Consider the following 18,503-nt stretch of genomic DNA (forward strand, 5'->3'; position numbering starts at 1 on the left):
GGTGGGGGGGTGGGGAGAGAGACAGAGAGAGAGAGAGAGAGAGAGAATCCAAAGCAGGCTCTGTCTGCACACTCAGCACAGAGCCTAATGGCAGAGGTTGAACTCATGAACCATGAGATCATGACCTGAGCCAAAATCAAGAATCAGACATTTAACTGACTGAGCCACCCAGGCACTCCACAAAAATAGACTTTAAAACAAAGTCTATGAAAAGAGACAAAGAAAGACATCATATAATAATAAAGGGGACAATCCAACAAGACAATATAACAACTGTAAATATATATATGTACCCAACATGAGAGCATCCAAATACATAAAATGATTAATAACAAACATAAAAGAGCTAATTGATAATAACACAGTAATAGTAGCAGATTTTAACACCCCCACTCATAGCGATGGATAGATCATCCAAACAGAAAATCAACAAGGAAAACAGCGGCTTTGAATGATACACTGGAATGGATGGATTTAACAGATGTATTCAGAACATTCCATCCTCAAACAGAATAAACATTCTTTTCAAGTGAATGTGGAACATTCTCCAGAACAGATCACATATTAGGCCACATAACAAGCTTCAGCAAACTCAAAAGGATCAAAGTCATACCATACATCTTTTCTGACCAAAATACTATAAATTTAGAGACAAACCACAAGAAAAAACTGATAAGAGCACAAATAAATGGAGGTTAAATAACATGCTACTAAACACTGAATGAGTCAACCAAGAAATCAAAGAAGAAATCAAACAGTACATGGAAATAAATGAAAATGAAACATAACAGCCTGAAACCTTTGGGGGATGCAGCAAAAGCTGTTCTGAGAGGAAAGTTTATAGCAACACAGGCCTACTTCAAAAGCAAGAAAAATCGGGGCGCCTGGGTGGCGCAGTCGGTTAAGCGTCCGACTTCAGCCAGGTCACGATCTCGCGGTCCATGAGTTCGAGCCCCGCGTCAGGCTCTGGGCTGATGGCTCAGAGCCTGGAGCCTGTTTCCGATTCTGTGTCTCCCTCTCTCTCTGCCCCTCCCCCGTTCATGCTCTGTCTCTCTCTGTCCCAAAAATAAATAAACGTTGAAAAAAAAAAAAAAAAGCAAGAAAAATCACAAATAATCTACTCTTACACCTAAAGGAACTAGGAAATGAAGAACAAATACAACCTCAAACGAGCAGAAGTAAGGAAATGACAAGGATTAGAGCAGAAATAAATGATACACAAACTAAAAAACAACAGATCAATGAAACCAGGAGTTGATCTGTTGAAAAAAATCAACAAAATTGATAAAACTCTACCCAGACTCATCAAAAACAAACATACAAACAAAAAACAAAAAACAAAAAACTCAGATAAACAAAATTACCCATGAAAGAGGAGAAATAACAACCAACGCCACAGAAATACAAACAATTGTAAGAGAGTATTATGAAAAACTATATGCCAACAAATTGGACAATCTAGAAGAAATGGAAAAATTCCTAGAAACATATAACTTACCAAAACTGAAGAAACAGGAAATAGAAAATCTGAGCAGACTGATTACCAGCAAGAAGATTGAATCTGTAATCAAAAAACTCCTAACAAACAAAAAGTCCAGGGCCAGAGGGCTCCAGAGACAAATTCTACTAAATATTTAAAGAAGAGTTAAGACCTGTTCTACTCAAACTATTCCAAAAAACAGAAGGAAAATTTCCAAATTCATTTTATAAAGAGAGTATCACTCTGATACCAAAACCAAAGACACCACAAAAAAGGAGAACTATAGGCAAATATCTCTGATAAACACCGATGCAAAAATCCTCAACAAAATACTGGCAAACAGAATCCAACAATACCTTAAAAAAAAAAAAAAAAATCATTCACTACAATCAAGTGGGATTTATTCCCAGGATGCAAAGGTGGTTCAATATTTGCAAATCAATCAATGTGATACATCACATCAATAACAGAAAGGATCATCTCAGCAGATGCATAAGAAGTATTTGACAAATTTTAACATCCATTCAAGATGAAAGCCCTTAACAAAATAGGTTTAAATGAAATATACCTCAATATAATAAAGGCCATAAAAGAAAAACCCACAGCTAACATCATACTCAACGGGGAAAAACTGAGAGCTTTCCCCCTAAGGTTAGGAACAAGACAAGGATGTCCACTCTCACCACTTTTATTCAACATAGTACCAGAAGTCGTTGCCACAGCAATTAGACAACAGGAAGGAAAAAAAAAAAAAAGGCATCCAAAGTAAAACTTTCACTATTTGTAGATGACATGATACTACATATAGAAAACCCTAAAGACTCCACCAAAAAACTAGAATAAATGAATTCAGTAAGGTCACAGGATACAAAATCAATGTGCAGGAATCTGCTGCATTTCTACACACTAATAATGAAGCAGCAGAAAGAGAAATTAATACAGTCCCATTTACAACTGCACCAAAAACAATAAGATACCTAGGAATAAACCTAACCAAAGAGGTGAAAGACTTATATTCTGAAAATTATAAAACACTGATGAAAGAAATTGAAGACGACACAAAGAAATGGAAAGACATTCCATGCTCATGGATTGGGAGAACGAGTATTGTTAAAATGTCTATACTACCAAAAACAACCTACACATTTAATGCAAACCCTATCAAAATACCAACAGAATTTTTCACAGAACAAAAAAGTCCTAAAATGTATAAGGAACCACAAAAGACCCTGAATAGTCAAAGCCAAGTTTAAAAAAGCAAAGCAAAGTTGGAGGTTTCACAATTCTAGACTTCAGATTATATTACAAAGTGGTAGTGATCAAGATCATATGGTACTGGCACAAAAACAGACACACAGATCAATGGAATAGAAAACCCAGAAACAAACTCACAATTATATGGTCAATTAATCTTCAACAAAGCAGGAAAGAATATCCAATAGGAAAAAGTCCCTTCAACAAATGGCGTTGGGAAAACTGGACAGCTACATACAAAAGGATCACTTTCTTTCACCATATACAAAAATAAATTCAAATGCATTAAAAGGGCGCCTGGGTGGCTCAGTCGGTTAAGCATCTTGACTTTGGCTCAGGTCATGATCTCACAATTTGTGAGTTCGAGCCCCACTTTGGGTGAGCATGAGTCCTACTCTGGTGAACACAAGCCTGCTTTGGGTGAGCCCTTCTCCCTCTCTCCTAATCTCTCTCTGTCTCTCCCTCATGAGATTCCCTCTCCCTCGCTCTGTCTCTCCCACTTTCTGCCCCTCGCTCACTTGGGCCCCCTCTCTCTTAAAATAAAACAATAACAAAACAAATAAAACAAAACACCCAAAATGGACTAGAGACCTAAATGTGAGAATTGAAACCATAAAAATCCAAGAAGAGATCCAAGCACAGGCAGTAATTTCTCAGACATTGGCCACAGAAACATTTTTCTAGATATGTCTCCTGGGGCAAGGGAAATGAAAGCAAAAATAAACCACTGGGGCTATATCAAAATAAAAGCTTCTGCACAGTGAAGGAAATAACAAAGTGAAAGGCAACCTATGGAATGGGAGGAGATATTTGCAATTCATTAGTATCCAAAATAATAAAGAACTTCTATAATTCAACATTCAAAAAGCAAATAATCCGATTAAAAATGGGCAGAAGACATGAACAGACATTCCTCCAAAGAAGACATCCAGAAGGCCAACAGACATGAAAACAAGGAAATGCAAATCAAAACTACAATGAGATATCTATCACCTTGTGCCTGTCAGAATTACTAAAACCAACAACACAAGAAACAGCAGGTGTTGGGAGAGGATGTGGAGAAAAAGAAGCCTACTTGTACTGTTGGTGGGAATGCAAACTGGTGCAGCCACTCTGGAAAACAGTATGGAGGTTTCTCAAAAAGTTAAAAACAGAACACCCTACGACCCAGCAATAGCACTACTAGGAATTTATCCAAAGGATACAGGAGTGCTGATTCATAGGGGCACATGTACCCCAATGTTTATAGCAGTGCTTTCAACAACAGCCAAATTATGGAAAGAGCCCAAATGTCCATCGACTGATGAATGGATAAAGAAGATGTGGTTTATATACACAATGGAATATTACTCGGCAATGAGAAGGAATGAAATCCTGCTATTTGCAACAACGTGGATGGAACTGGAGGGTATTACGCTACGTGAAAGAAGTCAGAGAAAGGGAGATACATGTTTTCACTCATATGTGGAACTTGAGAAACTTAACAAAAGACCATGGGGGAAGGGAAGGGGAAAAATAGTTTCAAACAGAGAGGGAGGCAAACCATAGGAGACTCTTAAATACAGTGAACAAACTGAGGGTTAATGGCGGGGGAGGGGGAAATGGGTGATGGTCAATGAGGAGGGCACTTGTTGGGATGAGCGCTGGGTGTCGTATGTAAGTGATGAATGAAGGGAATCTGCCCCTGAAACCAAAAGCATACTGTATACACTGTATGTTAGCTAACTTCACGATAAATTATTTATATCTATATATCTATATCTATCTATCTATCTATCTATCTATCTATAATAGAACTACCCTATGATCCAGCAATGACACAACTGAGTATTTACCCAGAAAATACTAAAACGCTAATTCAAAGGGATACACACATCCCTATGTTTATAGCAGCATTATCTAGAACAGCCAAATCATGGAAGCAGCGCAAGTGCCCATGGATAGATGAATGGATAAAGAAGATACGATACACACATACACACAGAAGAATATTATTCAGCCATTAAAAAGTATGAAATCTTGCCATTTGCAATGGCATGGATGGAGCTAGAGAGTATAATGCTACGTGAAATAAGTCAGTCAGAGAAAGACAAATACTATATGATTTCATTTATATGGAATTTAAGAAACAAAACAAAATGAGCAAAGGAAACAAAGAGAAAGGCAAACCAAAAACCAAACTCTTAACTATAAGGAACAAACTGATGGTTACCAGACAGGAGGTTGGTAGGAGGATGGAGTTAAATAAGTGATGAAGGAGTGCACTTGTGACGAGCACCTGGTGTTGTATGGTGTTGAATCACTATATTGTACCCCTGAAACTAATATAACACTATATGTCAACTATAATGGAATGCAAAGTAGAATAAAAAAAACTTAGAACAAGTTACAAAGTTGTTAAATTTTAAGTATCTTTGTTAACTATGTTGGGACATGTCTAGCAACAATGTATCATTACTACTTTTATGAGAGTTAGAACAACTCAAGAGTGGAACAATAATAGAGTTCTAACTCTCAACTCTCAAATCATTTAGAACATGCCCTGACTTTGAAAATTTATGTACAGTTAAGATAATAAAAAACACTTGACTCAGGTTTACTTATGGAATTTCCTGTATACTTGACTATATTTCCATCATCATTTTGCAAGAAAGTGGAGTTTAAGACTACACAACTGGATAAATGTTTCCAAATTGTGTATAAGCATTCATAGTGGCTCCTAGGACCTTGAAACAATAAAGTTATCCATTTCTCGTTAAAATCTAAAACTCACTCTGCTTTATAATGCTTGAAATACAGAGTAGCATCTCTCTCTTTGAAAGCCTGGTTCCAACATGCAACGCATAGTGGTATTTGTCCTTATTCTGACAGTTTGATTAAAATTTACACAGAGCTAAAGAACTCAAGCTGGAGAAAAGTAATTTCAACAGTTAAAACTACAGTAATTAGTTTCCCAACAGAGTAACTGTACTTACATCAATATCCTCTTGCGTAAAAGTTTCTGGATCTTCTCCCATCATGTTGGCTAAATGTCTCTTTCCTATGTTGAACTCTTCAATCTGCTTTTTAATAAAATCCACTGTGTAAGTTTCACGTTTTAAGGCTGCAACATTTTTCTTTGCTGTTACACCCGTGGTGTGTCTTAGCCTTAGTATCTAGCAGAAAATAGAAACAAAAGGAAAAAAGATTTTAAAACAAATAATGATCTTGTAGGCCACTGTCTCTACATAAAACAGGATGTTCAAACAGTTGTCTTTATTACAGTACTCAGTTGGCAAGAGTCTGGAAACAGGTAAAAGGCTTGTTAAGAAAGCTACTAGAAATTGTCCCCCACTCAAAAGCTTGCTTTTTAAAAGCTTCTGCTTACATAGCAGTTTAAACTACTAGCATTTCAACACATTAAAACCCAAAATACCTATAAGTGATATGCCACCTCCTTATCTATGACAAACATCCACATTTGATACTGATTGGTCAAAGACAACTAGTTGTGATATCTGACACACAGGGAATGAAGAGTAAAATGCCACTCCCTTAAAAAGAGGCAAATGTAGAGGCACCTGAGTGGCTCAGTCAGTTAAGTGTCCGACTCCTGACCTCAGCTCAGGTCACAATCTCAGGGTCCTGAGTGTAATCCCTGCATTGGGCTCTGTGGTGGGTGTGAAGCCTACTTTAAAAAAAAAAAAAAAAAAGGCAAGTGCACATGCAGGCAGAAACTAGCAAACAGAAGACATGGGAGGGAAGGGACATGCACTTGGGAATTAGCACACTTAGACTAGTCACCTGGTTCAAGGGTACAAATATAGCCCATCTTTCAATGCCTTAAAACAGTTTAGCTTAACTGGAGACTCTTCTGAGGTCCTTATTTCAGGCTGATTCAGTGAAGAGACTGCTTCACTAAACACCAAGATTTATCATGAATTTGGTTCCACATGCTAACTGTAGAAATAAGGGCTTTTCCCTCCTTTTAAAGTATCGGTAATGGTATCACACTTGCTGCTGTGAATCATTTCATGCTGTGGCACTAGGAATCCCCCCCGCCTCCCCTAAGGCATTAATAGTTCACTTCCAATATGGGTGCTAAAGAACCAGAAAACTGTTTTCAAATGACCGCTCAGGTACATTCAGCAGCTGGACGTAACTAGCACAGATACTTCTGGTCCTGGCTTTTCTCAAAACCTTAACCTGTGGTTTTCAACCTTCATCCCAGCCTCAACAGTTTTCAATTCAGATCTTAAGAACTACAATTCTTAGTAACTCATTCACTTCCCTTTTCATCAACATAAAAATCTCTCTTGCACAATACCACCACACCACCACCATCCCTCTCTCATCCATTCCCCAGCCCTCTGAGAAGCAGAGATTCAAATAACTATAATCACTTGTCACTATAGTTATAATAAAAAGTAGAAGAAAAACTACAGGACAAATATCACCGTACCCTATTAAGAGTAAAAATTATGTTCTTAAACTAACAAATCAAAACAGTGATAAAACGGTTTCTTGTCACTCTTTAATGAGTAAGATAGGGCAATTTAAAATTCCATGAAATTTTAGAGTTTATTTTTCCTTAGGGGAGCACAAAGGAGTTTCTCTCTTTGTATTATTAGTCAGGAATCCTGAGATGCTTTATAAAGAAAGTATCACTACCAACAAATAAAAACATGACCCAAACTTCTTTTTTTTTTTTTAATTTTTTTTTTCCACGTTTATTTATTTTTGGGACAGAGAGAGACAGAGCATGAACGGGGGAGGGGCAGAGAGAGAGGGAGACACAGAATCGGAAACAGGCTCCAGGCTCCAAGCCATCGGCCCAGAGCCTGACGCGGGGCTCGAACTCACGGACCGCGAGATCGTGACCTGGCTGAAGTCGGACGCTTAACCGACTGCGCCACCCAGGCGCCCCATGACCCAAACTTCTGAAGTACGGTTAGCCTGCCCCTTTGTACACCGTGCCACCTCTCCCACAGCCAAGTGCCACCAGGACCAAATCCCTGTCTCAGGAGTTTACCATCTTATTATTTTTACTTTTTCCAGGGTTTTGCTTCTGTTTTTTTTGTTTTTTGTTTTTTTCTGATTCCATGTCTTCTTTGAACACTGGAAGGAAGATGTTGCTTCCTATATTCAAAGTGAAGAGAAAATGCCTGTCTATCCCAAGAATCATGGCAAAGGCACGGATTTGGAGGAGAAGGTCGCAGTCACTCAGGAGAGGAGATTCTCCCAAATATTCCACTGCCAAAAGGATGATTATGCTGCGGGTTTTGGAAGTCATATGACAAAATGTTTCCGTCCATAGCTAAAACAACCCATGTGTAATACAGGTGAACCCACTACACTTCCCACCAATCACCAACCACAGCCCGTATGAGAAATGGAAGTCTCCCGGATTCACTAGGAGACTCATTCACTGAAGTAATGAGTTCTACAGGAAGAGTAAGATTAGGGAGGAAAGTGATGAGTTCAATTTGGGGCATGACAGGTTTGAGATGCTTGATGGGCATCTCCAGAGAGATAGGTGTCCGCGAGGCAGATGGCTCTGTGGGTGTGTGCACAGGAAAGATCTGAGCTAGAGATGCCGTCTGTTAATAATCAGCATGGGACATGATGTGACACCACCAATGTAGGGGAAATGCAGGCATTAGTGTTAGAATAAGAAACATCTATTCTACTATGCAAAGAAACAACACAGTATGTGAGAGAAGGCAGGCAGAAAGGTAAGATTACTTATGCCTTACGGCCATTATTTTTATAAAACGGGACACGAGATGGGTCTGCAGAGTAAGGAGTGACAGGTTTGATGGACTGAATACCTCACATTCAAAGAGCAACAATACAGCAGTTATAAAGGAGGAAGGACAATTAAAGGAAGAAAATTAGAAAAAGAAATTTAAGTACCCCTTTATACTGGATGTGTGCCAGGAAAATACTACCAAAGAAACAGTTATGAATCTACATCTATACGACAGCTACAATATTTTCTTTGTCAATTACCTTTTTGTTTCCTATAGATTTCCTTTGTATGTTTCAGTGGAATATTCAATGCACTACTTAGCTCAGGAGAGTTCCATCTTAGGGCAGACTATACCCTTCAGCATTATAAAGTGTTCCATTCCCAGGCAATACTTACATTTTTAATTTAATTCTACTGGATCATAATATTGCAACCTTTTCAAAGTTCAATTTGTATCTCCCAGGAATGTCACTGCCAGTACTTTTCATTTAAATTTTGAATAATTTTAGTTTTTTTTTTTGACCCAATCTGAGTTTTTAATACATTTAAATGGATTTCATAGATATTCTGTCTCATTTTTCATCTGATTTTATCTTTATTGTTTGTTATGCTTTCATTCCTGTTTTCTTTCTTTTACTAGATGGTCTGTAGATTTTTATATCTGTTTTTTGATATGGCAATTTGGATATTATAGAGCCTGCCTTTATTTCAGTAGTGATTACCTATGTCTCTGAATAAAATGTTTAAATGTATTTCTTCTATCAACTTCAGAAAGTAACACTCATTCAATTCTCACCTATTTATCTTTTCTTTTTCGACCATAAAAATTATGTTTTTCCGTCCTCCAACCGTATCAGCTTCACTTCTTTCTTACTTTTTGCTCCGCATTCTGTATGATTTTTAAACCTTTATTCCTTGGAGACGTGTGTGTGTGTGTGTGTGTGTGTGTGTGTGTGTGTGTGTTACAGTGTCAACTGGGCAGCCACTCTGAATTTTTAGCTTCTTAAATCACTGATCTATCTTCAAAAATCTTTCCTTAACTATTTAATTGTATATTCTTGTCTTATCCCCTGTTTCATACAGCTCTCCCTCACCCAACATTTTTAAAGTGTCCTTGACAGTGTGAAGGAGTTATAGCAAAAAAATTCTTCCATGTTGCTGAGTAAATATTCTTTGTTTTCTTCATCTCTCTCTCCGATTCGGTTCCTTTTCTTATTTTGTTCTGACAACATTTTAGTATCACCTCAAGCAAAAGAGTTGATTATTGGCTGGAAGACTCATTTTTTCACTTGATCTTCACTTGATCTTGTGTCTGTCTATATTCTTCGAGTTTGTGACAGCTGGCAGCTTTCTTAGTTTTAACATGAGTCTTAAAAGACTGTCAAAAAAATTTTATTGTTGTTGATTTAGAAAGAACTTTTTAAAAAAGTCCCTACTTTGTTATTTTTCATAAAAATCTCTTTAGGATCTTTTCAAAGACAAGTGTACTGCCTAAGAATATGACATTCTGGAAATTCTTATTTATTAAAGTTACAAAGCCATTACAGCATCAGTACCAGAGTACTGAATATATTTATAAATGTTCTAAGTTATTCTAGCAATGACTCACACAAAAGTATTTACATTCAAAAGAGACCATTATTCATTAGTACAATCCACTAAATCAGATGAGGCTGAATCTGAATCGACTAGATCTTTACCTATGAGCAGTCAGAATTCCTGGAGAGAATGTGCTTTGCTACTGGTAAGTACAAATCCCCAACCAAATATTCTATAGGTTCTATTTCCGACTGAAAAGCTGTGGCAGAGAATTTTCCTCACACTCTGTTTTTAGGAATGGTATAGATACAAGTTGACAGATTTGTTTCTTTTTTAAGATAATCAGTGGGTCAGACAGCTATAATTTCAATCAAGCAGGTTTGCCAAAGAAGCAGACACATCCTGACAGAGCAGTGATGTCCCAAATTTGGCCAAATGCCAGTGCCACACACTACTCTAATGATACTACGAGAGTATTGAGGAGTTTCCTTTTCGTTCAATTGGATAAAAATGGAACAAAGAAGAATGCACCGCTAATCTGAACAGAAAAGGCAAAAAAAGAAATACTTCAAGGAATAAAAGATAAAGACTGAAGTCAGATTAGAGAAAAGGTGGAAAGAAAGAAACAATATAAGGACACCAAGAGAGAAATGATAGTAACCTTTCTGAATGAGTTTTTATTTTCATCAAGTAGAGGTCTCTGGATGCAAGCAAAAGAAAATATAGTCCTGCTATAGACTAGCAGGACTATAGTTGAAGCAGGCAGCTAAAAAGCAGGAACTCCAATGATCCACAGCACACTCAATGAAGTCTTGGCCATTAAGATAAAATGCTATTCCAACGGTCCTTCTCTCTCTGCTCAAGATCTCAAGGGAGGGACTATCTAATGGGGCTACCTTGGGTCAGATGCCCCAGATGATAGTTCTTCCAGGCTGTATCTAGTGGGGAAGAACTCATTACTCTTGAGAAAATAGGAGTGCCCTGATGAAGGGGAAATGGACACCAGGTTAGACAAACAAGGAAATGTCCTACACTACTCGAGCAAAATTCACCATTTATATTCACTCCACAAACTTATAGATTTAGAGCCTTAACATATTCACCAAATAAAATATATGCAATTTGTTGGAATCATGATTTAAACAGACCAACTATAAAAGATTATTGTTGGAACAACCAAGGAAATTTGAACACGGAATAGGTAATAGCTGATATTAAAAAATTATTGTTCTTTCTGTTAGATATGTGCGTAGTGGCATGGAAGCTATGTTCTTTTATTTATTTAAGAAACTTTTTTAATGTTTATTTTTGAGAGAGACAGAGAGAGAACGCAAGCAGGGGAGGGGCAGAAAGAGAGGGAGACAGAATCCAAAGCAGGCTCCAGGCTCTGAGCTGTCAACACAGAGCCCGATGCAGGGCTCGAACCCATGAACCACGAGATCATGACCTGAATCAAAGTCGGGCACTTAACCGACTGAGCCACCCAGGTGCCCCAAGGAAGCTACGCTCTTTAAAAAAAAAAAATCTACCTGTTAAAAAAAAATCAAGTATATATATAAGTAATATAACAAAAAGCCTGAGATTTACACAAAAACCTACAGAAAAAAAAAGGCAGGAAGATAAATAGGATTGGTAAAACATTAATAATTGTTGAAGCTGATTGACATATACATGGGTTCCTTACAGTATTTTATTTTTGCAAATGCTTGAATGTGCTTTAATTTTTATAGTAAAATTCTAAAAAGTAAACTATTTTACACGTTCATTGAAGAAATTTAAGGAACTACTATGGGCCAGGCTATACACTGAATTTTAACAGAAATAACCGTCAAGCAGAATTGAGTGGTGTTAAAATGAGAACGTTGCCATACTGAGAAAAGCAAACATGAAACAAGGTAAAAATGCAGTTTTCTTATTTAAGCTACTATCTATCTGGCAAAAAAGAATGTGGCAGGTGTTCACACATACACAAATGTGCATACACACATGTACACATGCACATATCCCTACATGTAAGAACTCCTCACATGTTTAAATTTTGAAAAAATGTTTATTTACTTTTGAGAGAGAGAGAGAGAGAGAGAGAGAGAGACAGAACATGAGTGGGGGGAGGGGCAGAGAGCGAGGGAGACACAGAATCCGAAGCAGGCTCCAGGCTCCGAGCTGTCAGCACAGAGCCCCATGCTGGGCTCGAACTCACAAACCATGAGATCATGACCTGAGCTGAAGTCAGATGCTTAACCAACTGAACCACCCAGGTGCCCCTAGAGCTCCTCACGTTTAATTCAAGAAATGATCCATGAGCATCTAGGAGGTGTCTGTGGGCATTGCAGGAAGCATCAGAGTAGGAATACAAAGGTTATGCTATTTTTCTCAAGAGGTCTAAAAAAACCAACTGTGAGGGAAAGACCTAAACACACGAGACATTGAGATAATAAAAAAGAAGTAAATGTGGGTCTTTCACAGTTGTAGGCAGCTTCCAAGATGGCTTCCAGTGAGTCTACTGGTTGATATTCATCCTGTTCAATCCCCTCAAATGCGCGCTTGAGTAACTTGCTTCTGACGGCTAGAACACTACTAAAGTAATAGAACGTCACCTCTAAGATTAGGTTACAAAAAGATGGTCTTCCCTCTTTTCCCCCCTCTGTTGATCAACTGATGGAAGCCAGATGTGGTGAGCTGCCCTACAGAGGCCCACGTGGCAAGAACTGAGGGTGGCCTCCAACCAACAGCCGGCCCAACAGCCTGCCAAGATATAAATCCTGCTAACACCTACAAAGAGTGAGCTGGAAGGCAGATTTCCACCCTCCAGCCTGGAGAGGACTAAAGCCACAGCCAACACCTGGACTGCTGCGTTCTGGGAGACTGTGAGCACAAAACCCAGTTAAGCTGTGTGTGGAATCCTGACCCCCAGAAACGACGACGTAACAAATGTCTGTTGTTTTAAGCTGCTACGTTTGGGGGTAACTTGTTACACGGCAATAAATAATGGATTCATCATCCTAATTACAACAATGAAGCACAGTACAAGGAAACTTACTTATTTGCTTTATAAGGACAAAATAGGTGGGAATGATGGTAGCATCTATTATCAGCCTCTCTTTAAGTAAGAAACTACTACATGAGGAAAATGCTACTTTTAATGTCTCAGTATTTTTCATAATGGAGTAATGAGGAACACACTAACTCTATCCTTTAAAGGACAGGGTGAGATCTCAAAAGAAACAACTTATCCCACCAAGGGGTTTTTATCTCCATTGCTAACAAAATGGGATTTTTAAAAAATTCAAAGTTACCTGGGGAAAAACATAACTAATTTACAGAACTGCATACAGCATTTGATACAAATGCAAGTCGATTTTTAAATCTGTTTGTCGAAGAGTTTTTAAGCAATTTATCAATAAAGTTTATTAAGACCCTACCGTAAACCAACTGGATGCTGTGATAAATACAGGATAAGAACAGATACTTAAGACAAGGACAACAACGTTTTTCCAATAAAACTAAAATCTACAAGGGCCAAGCTCCCAAACTGCCACTGATTGTGCCTGTCATTCTTCGGCAGATAGTCCAATCCCACAAGGGAAGTATATTGGCTCAATAAAAACAGAAAGTGTAAGCACTAAGCGTTTAGTAGAAAATAAAGAGGGCATCTCCTTGACATTTGGCAATACTAGCTTTCAAAATAGAAACTGGGTGGCTCAATCGGTTAAGCATCCGACTCTTGATTTTGGCTCAGATAGTGATCTCACAGTAGCGAGATCGAGCCCTGCGCTGGGGCTCCGCGCCGGCCACGGAGCCTGCTTGGGCTCGCTCTCTCCCTCTGCCCCTCGCCAGCTCGTGCTTGCTCTTGCTCTCTCTCAAAAATAAATCATAAGTAAAATAAAAAATAGAAATTGGCCTACTGGTTTACTTATTATGAAAGTCACAAATAATACTTCGGGAAACTAAATCAGTATTCTTGTCTTATACTGACAGAGGGTTTAAGAATTCACGGGTAACCTTTGCAGGACACCATGACTGTCACCTGCTTATAATAAAGCCGGTGCTACTCTCATTAGCGAAAGATAAAAAAAAAAAAAAAAAAAAAAAGAAAAGAAAAATTCAAGTACCTTAGTACAGCAAAACCGACCATAACCTGGGCCCTGCCAAACTTTCCCGTCTCTCACCATTCTTGTAACTACACCAATTGTAACTGCTAGAACCAATTATTTGTTGTTGGCAAGAGTCCACACACTCTGTACACATCTGGCCCCTTCTGTAACCTATTTCATCTTCCTAGAACAGAATACCTCTCTTTTATCATGTAATTCCTCACTGCTCCTGAAGACTCTATCATCTCCTTTGAGAAATTGCCCACCGCACCACTCTACATGTTACAACTCATTTGCATTAGGCACTGCACATCTGGGCTCTTCTGTACTTACCTCTGCAAATCTCAGTACACTGTATGTAAGTCCTGATATTTGGGGGTTCATAATCTGAAGTTTTGCCATTCACACGTAAGACTCCTTCTTCCACCCCAAATTTGTAGTTGTAGAGAAATTAATATGAAATGCGTATACCACAAGAGTGGTATGCAAGAGGAAGTCTGCTAGTGAGGGTCCCAATTGAGCCCACAGGAATCCTAGTTTAACAAAACTTGTTTCTTTTTCCTTGTGGCATCAGTGCTCCTCAAACTTTTCTGACTGTGACCCACAGTAATAGCTATTTATATCACCACCTCATCACACCTTTAGATATAAAAAAACTGCAAAAATACCCTGTACGAGATGTATTTATTATTATTCTATTGTTTTATGAAACATGGCCCCTAAGAGAAATACAACTATTAATGTTGGAGACAGAAGTGAAGAAACATTAATATTTAAGACAGACAAGTTCTGTGCCAGAAAAAAGCTTCATAAATGTCTTTAACCATATATATGGTAACAGTAAGGGTCTGACTGGGGTCAGTTAAGTCTTTCAGTTATGTGTGAGTCCTACTTCACGTGGTAAAACATGAGCTGTGATACTATTCACGAATTTGGGGATTTGGCAGTCTCAGGATCATCCCTGGAGAGTGCTATGGGTCAACACTGTCTGGGTAATTATTCGATAATGATTTGTTTACTTCACAGTGCCTGGCTCAAGTAAAGTGCTCAGTAAACATTTGCCATATGGGGGGAAAAAACCTTGAAGAGTGGTCAGGGAGACGAAAATTAAATTTTTCACTCATCTTAATGGAAAACATACCTGATGCCAGTAGAAAAGGGGGCACTCTCATACATGAAAGATAGAGCGTGGATTGCTACAGCCTTCCTGGAAAGCTATGTGGAAATACCTATTAAAATTTAAGATGTATTACACATACTTTGTAACAAGAATCTCACAACTGGAACTCTCTACTACACAATTAAAAGCAACAGTACCAAGAATTATGCCACGATGTTTACTGAACTCTTTATTCGTGGGAAGAAAATGGGAACAAAATAAATGGCCATCAAATATTAACTCTGACACATTCATAATAAAATATTATATAGCAGTTAGATACATAACAGGTGACCTGAAGGAATTTCTACTATATATGTAAGTTGGAGAAGCAAAATGTAGAATGGAATCTACTTTTTTTGGAAAGCATGCACGTGCATGGATGTTTGCACGCAATAAAAAGAACATAGAGAAAGACACAGGAGGATACGCATATTCCAGAGTTTGAGGGAGAGAAAGTTAGCATTCTCCCCCAGACACATATTAAGTGTCAGCAAAAAAACATTATATATGCAACAGTCCCTTTTATATATGACTATGCATACACAGGAAAAATATATTCAAATAAGATGCAGGAAAAAAATAAAAACTTCCAACATATTTTTCACCGAGAAAGTATTAAAAAACAAATGATGGACAAATGAATAGGTGGACTGGTTGATTTACGTTAAAATAGACTATTCTTTTTTTCAAATTTTTTTTTTCACGTTTGTTTATTTTTGAGAGAGAGAGAGAGAGAGAGAGCTCAAGCAGGGCAGGGGCAGAGAGAGGAGGACAGAGGATCCAAGGCAGGCTCTGCGCTGACAGAAGCAAGCCCAACGTGGGGCTCGAACTCAGGAACTGGAAGATCATGACTTGAGCTGAAGTGCGAGGCTCAACCAACTGAGCCACCCAGGCACCCCTTTCAATAGTTTCTATATCATAATAATTGACTTCTTCACAATACTTGGTACTTCTTTATCACTTTCCCTACTTCAAACATTCACCTGTTTTCCATGACACCACACTGTCTGGTTTTCCCCCTACTTCTCTGGCAGCTCATTCTCAGTCTCTGGGAGGCTCTTCTTCCTTGACTGTTGTCCTTCGGGGCCCTGTACCTCTACTCATTCCAATTCAGTACACCTTTACTAGGTGTTTGAATTCACTCTTAAGGCCTCAATTACCATCTACAAGGTAACAGAGGATTGTAAATCAGTACTCTTCTTGACCTACAAACTTGCCAATCTTTGAGCCTAGTGGAAATCTCCACTCGGACATCCCAATTATAATTGTATAATAAATACAATTCTATCCAAAACTGAACTCGTTTTCTACCCTCTCAAATCTTGTCCCTCCTGTTGGGATCCCATGTCAGTAAATGGCATCATCACTCAACCAGCTGTGAAGCTAGAATCTTGGCTTTTCACTGCCCCCAGGATGAGCGGAAACGTTCAAGTTCTGGGCTCCACCTCTCCAGAGACAAGGTGTCGGGAAAATTAAGAAAACAGAAACTGCACAGATGCAAGGCACTTTTAAAGTCGCTACCAATCCTATCCACTGTGAAGTCTTCCAGACCACTCACTGCAGGAGTCCAGTTCTCATTCACCGCCTCTGGCGCGGCCCTCCTTCCCACTGGACCGCGGGGAAGGCGGGAGGGACCGGACCCTACTCCACACCTAGGCACAGACTCCCCTTTGCCTGGCAGCCAACTCAAGAAAGGGGGTCGCTCTAGTTCCGTCTGCAGGTAACTTCCTCACTGCACACCCCGCGAAAACCAGACACAACCCCAAGTGGCCGCTGCAAGCCAATACCCATTCCTCTCTCAACCGCACAACTCTACTAAATACCCAAGACCCTAGGGTCCCCGTCGGCAGGCACGCGAGACGCCAGGGGAAGGTAGCGGCGCCGGCTCCACATCCTCGCGCTACAACGGACCAGTATTTCCACTTCTCCACTTCTCTCATGTACCTACCTGCAGCTCAGCAGCCGCGGCTTTCCAGACGCCCTGTCTGAGGGCAAGGCTAACCCTACCTCCGAGAAAGAGCCGGTAGGAAACCGCTGCGCCCCAGAACACACAGGGAGCCGCCATCTTGGCTGCTGGAGACCAGGGCTGGAGGGTGAAGGGGCGGGGCCTGACGGCTGCGCAGGCGCCTGTGGGAGAAGGGGGATCCCGAGGGTGTGGGGAAGGAGCAGGGGGCGTGCCCCATGGGGCGGGGCGGCTCGTCGCTGATTGGGTGTGTGAACCCCCCCGAGGGGCGTGTCCGGCTACACCCCCTGGAGTAGCCAGTTCGTAGTATCCCCTAGTTCTTAGTAGCCCCAAGCTGAAAGAGTATTGGCCTCTTTCCGAAAGAGGCCTCTTGGTCTCTTTCACCTGCTGCAGCTGTTGAATTCTGTCGTTGTCTAAGTCTGGGTACGACTTCCATGTGGTTCTGTAACCCACCCTTCCTTCCCTGGCCCAGTGCTGCACCTCTAGCAGGCTCTTCCGGAACGGGAGAACCTGCGCAACCCGCCCGCATCTCCCTCTGCAGTCTGTCTTCACCACGCTCCAACCCGGATCCTGCTCTCCTTGCTCACACAAGAATGGATTTCAGACCTTGGCTCCTATCTATCTTACTAGTAGGGTTTTCCTCTCCTGTATACCTTTCCACGTTTTTCAGGGTCCAGGGTCTCCACCCTCCTGAGCAGCTGCCAAACCACTCTACGTTCCAGGGCACACACTTCTAATTGTAACGTGCAGACTAAACCATTAACAGGTAAGGATGAAACAGTCTTACCCATCTTTGCACACCACTCCCCATAGTGTTAGTCCTAAGCCTTACTTGCAACCAATCAATTAAATCCACAGTCATGGAATAGAAATGAGTATACCTTGCTTTATGAGACTTGTGTGTTCTTGAGAGTAACTCCCAGGGTGCTTCCTACAAAATGCATTTTAAATAATGCACTAAACTACTCTGAAAGGACTTCCAAACATTTAGACTTCAAGGATTAGTAAAATTAAAACACAAACATACACACACAAAATCTGAGTTCAGACAGAGTAGTCAAACAAATAAATACACCATAATTTCTTAAAACACATTTTGTCATTAAAAAGGTAGAAATGACATAATCTCAGGGGGGAAATGGGGGGGTGTTCCTTTAAATGAAATGCATTTCATTGTATTGAAAAGCTCACTCTGTTGTTTTTCTGTTAGTACCTTTTAGGCTAATAACTTCCATCAGAAATTGGCAGAGGTCCGCAAACTAGCGTTTGGGAACCAAAAC

General features: G+C 39.7%; 1 protein-coding gene across 1 annotated transcript in view; it reads right to left on the reverse strand.

Annotated features, from left to right (window-relative positions):
* MRPS9 (mitochondrial ribosomal protein S9) overlaps positions 1–17,325 on the reverse strand; it is a 64,752-nt gene extending 47,427 nt beyond the window's left edge. Inside the window, exons 1-2 of the mRNA XM_047068573.1 lie at positions 17,209–17,325; positions 5,710–5,889 (exon numbers count right to left, since the gene is read on the reverse strand). Of these exons, the coding sequence (XP_046924529.1) occupies positions 5,710–5,889; positions 17,209–17,325 (297 nt within the window). The remainder of the gene's footprint in view (positions 1–5,709; positions 5,890–17,208) is intronic.
* Between the last annotated feature and the right edge of the window lie 1,178 nt (positions 17,326–18,503).

The sequence above is a fragment of the Lynx rufus genome, unplaced genomic scaffold, assembly GCF_022079265.1.
Source record: "Lynx rufus isolate CCGP_SWC_20201006 ecotype Redwood Valley unplaced genomic scaffold, mLynRuf1.p SCAF_8, whole genome shotgun sequence".
Lineage (NCBI taxonomy): Eukaryota > Metazoa > Chordata > Mammalia > Carnivora > Felidae > Lynx > Lynx rufus.